This window comes from Galeopterus variegatus, unplaced genomic scaffold (genome assembly GCF_000696425.1).
Source record: "Galeopterus variegatus unplaced genomic scaffold, G_variegatus-3.0.2 Scaffold2196, whole genome shotgun sequence".
Classification (NCBI taxonomy): domain Eukaryota; kingdom Metazoa; phylum Chordata; class Mammalia; order Dermoptera; family Cynocephalidae; genus Galeopterus; species Galeopterus variegatus.
Window position 1 is genome coordinate 296813 of NW_007728307.1, and position 11378 is coordinate 308190.

Consider the following 11378-nt stretch of genomic DNA (forward strand, 5'->3'; position numbering starts at 1 on the left):
GTTTTGGTGGGCTGAGAAGCTACCAAGGAGGAAACAGGATCAAATAGAGAAAAAAGAAGGCCTCACCAAGATCCTGGGTAATTTTTCCAGCCAAGGGAGTCAGGAAATAAATTCCCACTCAAAAGAGGAAGAAAGACTTCAGCCCAGCACCTACTTATCTAACTTAGAAGGTTAGGACTCTAACTCTGCTTTTATAAACAGCTGCTTACCTGTGAATCTAAACCAACTCCATACAAACAAACCTAGGACCCTAACCCAGCTTCTGTTTGTCTGTGACTCTAATCCAGCTTGTATAGTATGTTCAGAATCTTAAGAATCAAAATCTGTCCTTACTGTGCTTCAGCAGATGTCAACTGAAACACTGGATCAAGGGTGTAAATCAACAATGGATCTCCTGTCAATCAGCCAATAGTGAAGACAAAGACTTCAAAGGTATGCACTTGGGATCGTGGGTGAGAGGTTTGGGGGTCCGGTGATAAATCTGATCCTATTGAAGTCACAGCACCAAAATTATTAAAGAAAAAATTATTCATGATAATTCTAAGGTAGACTTTATCAAGGGACTACTGCAAAGGGAATTTGCAGTAGGAGAGAGAGTTTGGCATCGACTCTGAGTACTACAAGGAAGAGTGGAAATTTAACCAAGGAGCAGGATACAAGTCAATGGACTGAAAATTGCTAAGAGGGTAGGGTCATTCTTTGCTAAACTGATCTAACAGGATTCTTGCTGAAGGCAAGTTAGGGTGATCAGATATTACCTGAGGGGTGTGAGTAGATGAGAAATTTGATCAAGTATCAATAACGGTGGGATTCTGGCTAAATTCTCTTGACAGGATATTTGCTAAAACTGGGTTTCTGTAGGACAGGCCCAAGGATGGGGCCTAGTCAGACTCAGAGCAGCCTGAATAAAGTTCAGTCAAGGAGAAAATCTTTGCCAATGCAAAGAGACAGAACAGCACTCCAGACTACAATGATCGTGTGAAGTTAAGAGGATAAAAAAAATCTCAGATAGATTCCTGAGTGAACAGGGAAAAAAAGGCAGTAATGTACTCTCACTCACAACATCATTCACTGGGGAGGATTTTATCTCACAATACTATATAAAATAACTTTATTCTATTTTGCTAAAAGGATATGAAACCAGATTAATTCATTTTTCTGATGTTTATTCACCAAAATTTACCTGATAAGATTGTTAGCACATGGATGCTTGAGGCAGGTGTGTATACAAGGACTGGAAGAAAATAGATGATAGAGAAATGAGCTTAGTATTTCTAAATCTAAAATCGAAAATGTATAACAATTATTTATCAAATAAGTAGTTTGTCTGCTCTTCAACAAAATTGTGAGTCATCAAAGTTCCTAAGAGTTTGTGTCTTGATGGTGCAAAATCAAGAACCAAAAGTAATGATAAGCAAGAGCCTGTTAGAAATGAATTTGAACTCTGGAATCTGAACTTACAGGATGGCTATGTGCCAGGTTCAGGCATGGATGGTTTAGGCATTATAGATCGTGGAGATATCTACTTTCAAAATTGAAAAAAAACTGGAAACTTTGGGTCACTTACATTTACATCCTTAAGAGTATTTCTAAAAAAGTTGTTTTTACTTCCTTTCTTGTTACTTCTATAAATTACTCATAAAATGACAAAATATTATTGAATAAAAATTTAATAAATATGCTTCAGTAGATTCAGACAGTAAGAATTATTACTCCTCTTCTATTGCCTGAAGAAACTTGTGTAGAGCTGATATTATTTTTTACTTAAAAACATTTGGTAACATTCACCAGTGAAGCCATATAGACATGGAGTTTTCTTTTGGGAGTGCTCTTAACTACAAATTCAATTTAATAGATATAGAATTACTCTACTTTTTTCTTCAATAAGCTTTGACAATTTTGTATTTCAAGGAATTTTGCCCATTTCATCTAAATTGTCAAATTTATTGGCATAATGTTTTTCAAAATATTCCATTATTCTTTGAATATCTATAGACTCTTTAGTGATGGCACCTGTCTTATTTCTCATATTAGCAATTGTGTCTTCTATTTTATTTTCCTTGTTCAATCTGGCTGGAAGAATATAAATTTTATGGATCTTTCCAAAGGACTAGCATTTGGTTCTATTGTTCTTTTTCTCACTGTTATCTTTAAAATTTTCTTTTTTCTGCTTTCTTCTTGCCTAATTTGCTCTATTTCTACCTTATTTGGGGATTAGTTTCTTCTTCTATTTCTAATTTTTTTTATATGGGAAACTAGATCATTGATTTTTAAATGTCTTCTTTTGTAATGTAAGTATTTAATGTTAATTTCCATCTGAGCACTGCCCTGCCTACGTTACAAAAATTTTGCTATGTTGTGTGTTTGAATTTCATTTGGTTAAAAATATTTTTCTGTCTTTTTTTATTTCTTTTTTGACCCATTAGTTATTTATTCATGTGTTATTTACTGTCTAAATATTTTTAAATGTTCTAGATCTTTCTTCCTTTGAATTCTAATGTACTTACATTGTCATTAGTGAACATATCGTGTATAATTTCAGTTGCTTCAAATTTATTCAGACTTGTCTGTTTGCCCGAAATATGGTCTGTCTTGCTGAATGATTTTCTGCCTACATGTTCAGTCAATTATTGAGGGAAGAATATTGAAATCTCTAAGTGTAATTTTCTATTCATCCGTTTCTCCTCTCACACCAGTTTTCGCTTCATGTATTTTGAAACTCTTATTTGGTGCATGCACATTTCAGATAGTTATTCTTCCTTTGACAAATTGATACCTTCAACACTTATTAAATATTTACTTTGAATGAGATAAAATATCCACTCTAGCTTTCTTTTGATTAATGTTTGCATAGTTTACCTTTTTTCTTTTCTTTTATTATTAACCCACTATTTTGTCTTCCTATTTAAAGTCAGTTTCCTGTAGATAGCTTTATCAGTTACCTTTGTTGCCTAATAAAGAACTCTGAAACTTAGTGGCTTAAAACATTTATTATCGTACACTTTCTGTGGTCCAGGAATTAGGGAACAGTTTCACTGGATGGCTGTTTCTCTCTGGATTCAGAATTTTGTATTATTTTTATTTCTATATCTTCAATAGCTCATTTTTTTCTCCTCTCATTCCTTATTTTTTTTTCATCTCTAGAAATTCCATTTTCATCTTTTTATATCTTTTATGCCTCTCCTTATCATTTTCATATTTTCTTCTCCCCTGAGTCTATGGTACATATTTATGACAGCAATTTAATATTATTTGCCATTAATTCTATCATCTGTGTTATTTCTTGACTTTTTTTCCTTTGATTTGTTTCATCCTGGTATGGACCATATTGTTTTTTACGTACTTGATAACTTTTACTGGATGTTAGATATTGTGAATTTTATGTTCTTGAGTTCTAGACATTTTCATGTGCGATTAGAGAGTGCCGTACTTTATAGCAGCATGGAGATAAGTTACATTTGATCTTACCCATGCTTGCTTTTAAGCTTTTGTAAGAACAGGTCCAGAGGAGCTAATTTAGTCCCAATATTATGGTGACATGCTCCTGAAGACTCTTCTTAGTGTCCAGGTCGATCTAGCTGGCGATGGACACACAAACTTGGCTGATGGACACATGAACTATCTCCAATCCTATGTAAACCTGAGGGACTGTTTAGCCTACTGTTTTTTTCATGGTTCTTTCTCCAATCTTATGAAATTTCACCACACATGACACATCATTGTTAAGTTGAAGATCTCCCCAAAATCTTAACTCTGTCTCCTCAATTCAGGAAGATCTCTAGGTTGTATTTGAGTGCACTCTCCATGGACTGCCTTTGAAAACTGACTTCTGGCAGTAAGCTAAAGAAAGTATGGGTCTTATCTCTTTGATTTCCTTTCTCCTAGGGATATTGCCCTGTGCTGCCTGTTGTTCAATGTCTGAAAATACCCATCTTCAACTGTGGATGAAATGCATTTCCTCCTAGAAATGCAGGGTAAAAGCTTTAATGCTCATACTTTCAATTACCGATTTCTAGGATCAGAAGATGGTGCAATGATCACCTCTAATTGTGGCAAATGATTCTTACTTTTTCTTTCTCTTCTTTTTATTGTCACTATTTAATGATGAATTTTTATTTATTCAATATTTTACTAACAATCATAATCATTTTTTTGATCATCTATTTTCCAAATTTTCCCAATGGAAGCCTCTTTCGGTTGTTTCTGTGTCATTTAGATATGTCTGTACTAATCTTGAGAGTTTCCTTCTTTTATGGCACAATACAAATCTGATGTAATTTCAGAGTCCCTTCTCCTTACCTGAAAACAGCTGTTTTGTTTTTCCTTTCAAAGTAACTTTTATTGTAAGTCTGCCTTTTTTTTTTTTTTCTTTTTTGTGAATATTATTCGGACTTTCCTGGACTCAGTTGTAGTAGGAGATTTCTATATTTGAGGTTGGGAACTTTATTAGCCAAAAATCGATATTTGATATTTCTTTTACTGTGGTATAGTCCAGTATAGTTTGTTTAATGAATGACACATATTTTGGTCTGTCTTCTAATCTTTTGTTTGCTGTGGTTTGGGCTCCTCAGCTCACTCTGCTTGTCCTGGGTATTAATGTTCTCACCTATACGTAAATCAAAGATTGTACTGTTGTCTCTCTCATAGTTCTAATGAGACTGTACACCATATAAGAATTATTTGTGCTCTGTACTGCTCTGAATGTATTTTGGAGGATTATAATTTGGAGGATTTGTATATTAAAATTTAGGTGGCCATGATCATTCTCTAAGAAAATCTCCATTTCTCTATCAACACTTCGGAATTACAACCTGAGGCTTTGCTCTTGTTTTTTGTTCTATTTTGCCATTATTTCAGACAAAGCATCAGTATTGCCTCCAAAACGTTATTTTTACTACTTCTCATACTATTTGAATTATCACATATCACCCAACTATATATTTACAACTCCTAAAAATGAATAAGAAAAATAAAGATTACCTTGAGAAAAATATGGCCAAAGCAAATGGACATTATAACATTTCTTTTTCAGAAATCTTCCATTTTTCACATTACGCCTTTCTCACAATTCCTAATATTCTTTACTATGACTTACAAGGATCCTTGAATTCTTTCTTGCATTAATTCATTGAAAATATATTATTTATCAGCTGTGTCCTGGGCATAGTTCTAAGGGTCTAGGGTACACACCTTTTTCACTTCCCGAAGTTCTTTCTACACATACATGCTTCATCCTAAAGATGAATAAAAGGAAACTCATTACACAACTCCAAGTGGCACTATTTCCAGATAATCATTTTATTGATTTTAGACAAAATATAATGCCACCAGTTTGTTGATCATTCCAGATATGTTTATACATTTTAAAAAATGGTCAATAATCTAAATTAATCTGTGATAAGAGGACAACACAAAATATAGAAGAGGGAAATGGAAAAAAACATTAGGATTTCACTAATCTTACTGACTCTCATTTTGCCTCTGTACAGTCCATGAATTATTCCAAATAGCCAACCACTAGTTAGAAGATCAAGCAAAACAATGTGAATATCCACTGTAGGATCTACACTGATTTAACAAGAATCATTGGAAAAATAAACAAAGCAACTGTAACTCAGAAGCTTTCAAATATGTGTTTCAATTTACCTCCAAAACCTTAATTTCTTTTTTGACTTCTCTTTACTCCACCCAAATTCCCAGTGACTGTTTTCATTGCCACTCACTGGGAGACCAATTTTAGACCCATACTACTGTTGTTTTCCATTTTCATTACGTGCAAATATGTTACCTTAAGGTTATACCTCACTGATGACAGCTGACATGTCTCTTTTTCTCTTGTAGTTTTGTTCTGTTTCTCATCGAGGGCTTTTTTTTTTCTTACATTATTACCAAAGCATATTGAAGCTTGCTCTTCAACTTTGATTTACTCTACATTGGCATAAACCACTGCATTGACCTTACGTCAATTTATTAACAATCTGTGCCCATTTTATTTATAAAATTGGAAACATACTTTTAGCTCAAATATTTAAAGGGGGAGATTCTATTAAGGCCATACTTTTTATATATTTGATGAAAAATGCACCCAGAATTAACTGTTAGTAATTTTGTGCCTCTGTTTCACAGAAGAGAATGTTTAAATTTCATCAAATGAAACATATTTTTGAAATACTGAATAAAATGAGATGCCTGCGAAAACGTTTTACAGTGTCATTCTTGGGAGTTCTTGTCATTTTTCTTCTATTCATGAATTTGTACATCGAAGATAGCTATGTTCTGGTAAGTTTGGCTGTTGATTATTTTTTGTTTAAAATAAGGGCTAAGTCAAACTTAGTCGATTAGACCAATTGTAACCTAACTTCAATCCCAGGCTATTGGAGTAGACTTAATTTGAGCAAAATTATAACATGCATATTTTCTATTTATCTACTTTTTGTATTAATCATATGTTTCCAACATTATACTGGTTTTCATTTATGTTTCAAGATTTTTTTAAACCTATATATATATTGTGGTTCAAAAATGCACATCTAATTATAAATAAGTTAGCTTTCATTGCTATACTGAATTAATATTATGTAAAACCACTAAGATTTGGTAGCTATAATTTGAAATATATAGAATAAAATTTTTTTTCTTAAAAAGCATTACCTCTTCCTTTCTCTATTTCTCTATATTTTCATTGATATTTTCAAAATTTCACTGTCTAATTAACAATACTATTTAGTTATGCTATTTTGTTTGAGTAATATTTTATTACAATGGGTGACACCTCATATGGATTTTGAGTAACCCTAAATAGCCACCATGTTATATATTTATATTCACTGAAAAGACGTCAAGAGGTAAAGATATTAATGGGGAAACTATTCAGTAGTTAAAAAGAAATAATAAAAGTTAGTAGATAATGATATATGAATGATTTTGTTAGGTGAAATATTGAAATATGCTAAAGGGCTTGTTCTGACTAACTGTGAGAACTCAATTTGTTAGTTTTTATTATTTTTTCTTGCTATTATAAATTATTACATCTATTTATGTCTGATGAGAATAATATAAACATTATTGTTTATTCACTTTTTCTATCTGAATTGAGCCTAAGATATCTGTCCTAATCTCTATGTTTTTATTACTGTTTATATATTTCAGAAAATCAAAAACTTTACACTCACAGGCACTAAAAAAGTGCTTCCCACATGAAAACATGCTGAAAGTTTCAATTAGTATCTTAACAAAAGACATTCTGGTGAAAATCACAAAGAGCATCTCCCAGTAAAATATTTTATTTTATTAGCTGAACATGATTTATTAACTACCTACTATTTGCCAAGTACTATGCTATATTCTATGAGCCAATAATATGATACTAGTTGGCACAGATCCTCTAAGGAGTTTCTCTATAAAGCATCTCGCTTCCTTTAGCTCTGTTCTTTGATGGTGAAACTCTGCCAGAATACTAAATTTTGGCTCTGGCTGGGATTTTACCTTCAAATAGAGGTCTTGGTTTTGTTGGCCCTTTATTGTGCCATACACAATCAATTCTGAGTGGCTGAAATTATCACAGATTGACAGGATTTGACTAGGCATGATTTAGGCAAACATAGCAAGCAGGAGAAACTTACTAATGATATGCATTTTGGAATATGATTATTAGGTTTATGAGATACAAGATAATAAAACAAGGCCCATGTGATCTAGCTATTTTTTCTTGATAGAATTAAAGATTATAAATTAACAAGAGATTCTTTTGACTAGCAATTCAATTTTGTAATAAAAATGTATTTCTTGAATCTGTGTCCACTGATAGAAGTAAATCAAATCTTATAAATCAAACACGATATCGATTGAATGTTGTATTCAATAACTTGCTGCATTTATGAGTCTCAAGTTCAATTTTAATCTCTCACTTTTGACAGACCCAAAAGACCATTGTATGCAACAAATACTCTTAGGTCTTTTTATAATAGAACCTCTTTAAACTCACTATGAAATGTGTAAGAAGTAGTAGAGTATATATAAATACAAATATCAAACATTATTGTCCTGTATTGCAAATTTTTATGAAGTCCTATCTCAACATTAGTTCTAGCTACCTAATGTAAAACATATTATTTTATGAATTATGTCTTCTATCAAAGACTACTTTCTCAATGAAATTTCTCTGAACACATAAGGCATATATCTAGTCATATTTGCAAATCGGTCTAGTTGCAGAGAATAGATTGCTTCTTAGATTTAAAAAATGATTATTTAAAAATACTTATATTAAGTTGGAAAGAAAGAGTTAAAGTGATTGCTAAATACCAGCGCCCACCTCCTTATTGTAAATTCAAAGACAGTATTTTTAATATTTAAATTTTTGCTATGTACTAGATGTTGTTTTCTAACTAAATTGCATTTTGAACTGAATTTTACCCCCAGGCATATGTATAAAGATTTGAAACCTTCTTTCAATCATTAATATTAAATTGCATTAAAATTGTTCTTAAAATGTATAATATCCATGGAAAACTGGCCCCCTACTGGAATATAATGCAATTTCTTTTTTACATTTTTCCCTTTTAACCTTTTTACCTGTGTTTATTTCATTTTTCATAAGCATATCTGACTTGGTTTTCCTTCTTGCCTCCAGAATATTGCACTGTGCACAATTTTCTAAGCATAGAAATTAACAGATCTTTTCTTTTTCTGTCTTCCTTACTTCACTGGCAAATAATATGTATAATCCGTAGAAATCAGATGAACTAAAGGTAGTAAGGTCTCTGGAGTTCCTTAGCAAATTCTATTCTGTTCTTTTTGTTAGAATATCTATTTGTGGCCTGAAATCCTAGGCATATTAACGGTTTAGTGTATTTGCTTGTGTATTAGAGATATGTCATGTGTGCCTTTCAGTGGGAAATGAAGCTGAGCTCAGAATAAAAGACTGTATATGCCATTATAAGGCAAACTAAGTAGAGGAGATTCACCATGCCCAATCAACTTAGCCTTTTGTCTGTAACCGTCTTCAAAGAAGCCACCAGGGTATATATTTAGTCTATAGCTAGTCCATTGAATTGCATTACCATCCAGAAAATGATTGTCATAAAGCTTTGTCTTATTACTGAGAAATACACTACAACATAGTAGCTACAGAAAGGAAGTACCCAGGGAGAGCCTGGCTGTCCAGGTAGATGCCTCTGGAAAGCAACTAACAAGTTTGACTCAGGTAAAAGTTGCATTCCTTACTTATGCTGAAAATTGTAAAGAAGCTTGTTCTTGAGAATTTAATAAAGTGTTTTCATATAAGTGCCATTTTTTAAATATTCTGTCATGCCCTTCAATCAGGCTGAATGTATTCTATCTTATCACAGAAAAGGTCTGGAATTTTTATGTGTTCAGGATAGAATTCTTGAAGAGATATTCAATATTTTTCATTCCTTTTAGAATGTAGCATCACATTCTAACAGAATGGTAAAGTTAATTTAGTATTGTGACTACTGTGACTGTTACAGAAATTTATTTTAGACCTTATTGATTGTGTACACCATCCTATTACTATTAAAGTAGTTGTTGCTGAACTGAAACCCCAGTTATTTTTTGTCAATCCTAAATTTGTTTATTTTTAATTTTTAATGATGTTTTATAGGCTTTCAGACAGACACAGATGAAAATATTATGTGTAAGGAACTTAAAATAATCAGAACTCAGTGGATATTTGGTTAATATATTTATAAGAAATTTAGCATCTAAGGTTAAATTTCAGATATTTTGAAAGTTTATAACTTTTGCTGATGACAGATACATTATAAAACTTGTAAAAGTCTATTTTTTCTTTGTTCCAATTATCAAGGCACTACAAAATATAGAAGTGCACTACTGAAGATCAAATGTAGGTTCATAAACATAATTAGATATACAGAAAAGATATTCAGAAGGAATCTTGATTTAGGAAAGACCTTAATGAAAGCTCTTATAAATTTCCAATCAAGGTCCACTATTTTCAATTTTTATTCACAATTTAATTCCATTCTGGCTAAACAAAAGGGATTTCATATATAAAAGGACCAGACTTCACCTGCAACAGAATATCTCATATACACACACACACACACACACACATATGCACAAACACACACACAAGCAAAGATCATGAAAAAGACCTGTGCAAAGTCTGAACACATTTCCTTGACTCAGTACAAATGTATCCTAATTGAGTTACTTGAGGACATTTGAAAAAAAAAAACAAAAAAAAAAAACACTGCCATGTTGCAAGGACCATGTCTGGCCATTCTCAACAGCTTTCAATCACAGTGGCCATATAACTGATGAATTAAAACTTCTGAATTAATAAATTATCCCAAATCTAACTGTTGTGTCCACTGTTGCACCTCCCTAATCATTCCAAAAGTTTTACAATCATAGAAACAATATGTGGTCTTTTATTTGACAGTACTTGAGGAAGAGTAAATGGCTTAATATGACTCAAATATGGGGAACGTGGTGGAAACTAACCTCAGGTGAAGCTGTATAATAAATTTTTCATGTAGAGTTTTTGTTTTGTTTGTTTGTTTGTTTTTATCAAGAGAATGCCATTATTTAGTATATGCTGTAGAAAAGCAAATGTAATTGTATAAAGTGTGGAGTAGAGGACGGAGAGCTTGAAGCAGACTGCAGGTGAGAAATCAGATGAGAGATGATGATCTACAGCTTATGGACCAATAATTGAGATTTATATAACCCTCAGTATTATCTATAGTAACTAAATATTCTTTGTTTTAGGAGAAACTTTAATCCATGACCACCTATTATTTATTTATTTCCCCTGCTTCTTTCTTGGCATTTAGGAAGGAGACAAACAACTTGTAAGGGANGTCCTCTCTTCTTATAAGGATACCCCTAAACTCAGTATTATTTCATCTCCAAATCTCTAACTAATTACATCTGCAAAGACCCTATTTCCTAATAAGATCAAATTCTGAGGTTCCAGGAAAACATGAATTTTTGGAGGAACTTCAACTCACTACAGTCAGTTTGGAAAAAAATGTTTAGAGGCAGTAAGTAACAAAGTACATTTCATGGATTCAGAGACATCATAGCTTATGAAAAGTACCATTATCTAAGTTATATACCACTAAGACAGTATAAGCATTAACAATTTTAGTCATAAGTTATCATCAAATGGAATATGCAACTTATTTTTAAATGTTTCAGTGTGAAAATTATGAATCTTAGGATCAGTGAAATGCAGTGATATTATGAACATCTTAATAGATTATATGGAGACCACAAAAATTGATTTCCCTTTTAAGAAGTGTTTATGCACCTTTTGTGATCATCAGGTTGAAGAAATTAAGTTAATTTAGGTTTCTTTAGATCTCTTTTTCTTTCATTCCACCATT

At 32.2% G+C, this 11378-nt stretch overlaps 1 protein-coding gene across 1 annotated transcript in view; it reads left to right on the plus strand.

Moving 5' to 3' along the window:
• The first annotated feature begins 347 nt into the window (after positions 1–347).
• Positions 348–11378, plus strand: part of MGAT4C (MGAT4 family, member C) — a 15036-nt gene continuing 4005 nt past the window's right edge. Inside the window, exons 1-3 of the mRNA XM_008580897.1 lie at positions 348–432; positions 6127–6279; positions 10824–10884. Coding sequence (XP_008579119.1) covers positions 6133–6279; positions 10824–10884 — 208 coding nt within the window. The 5' untranslated portion in view covers positions 348–432; positions 6127–6132. The remainder of the gene's footprint in view (positions 433–6126; positions 6280–10823; positions 10885–11378) is intronic.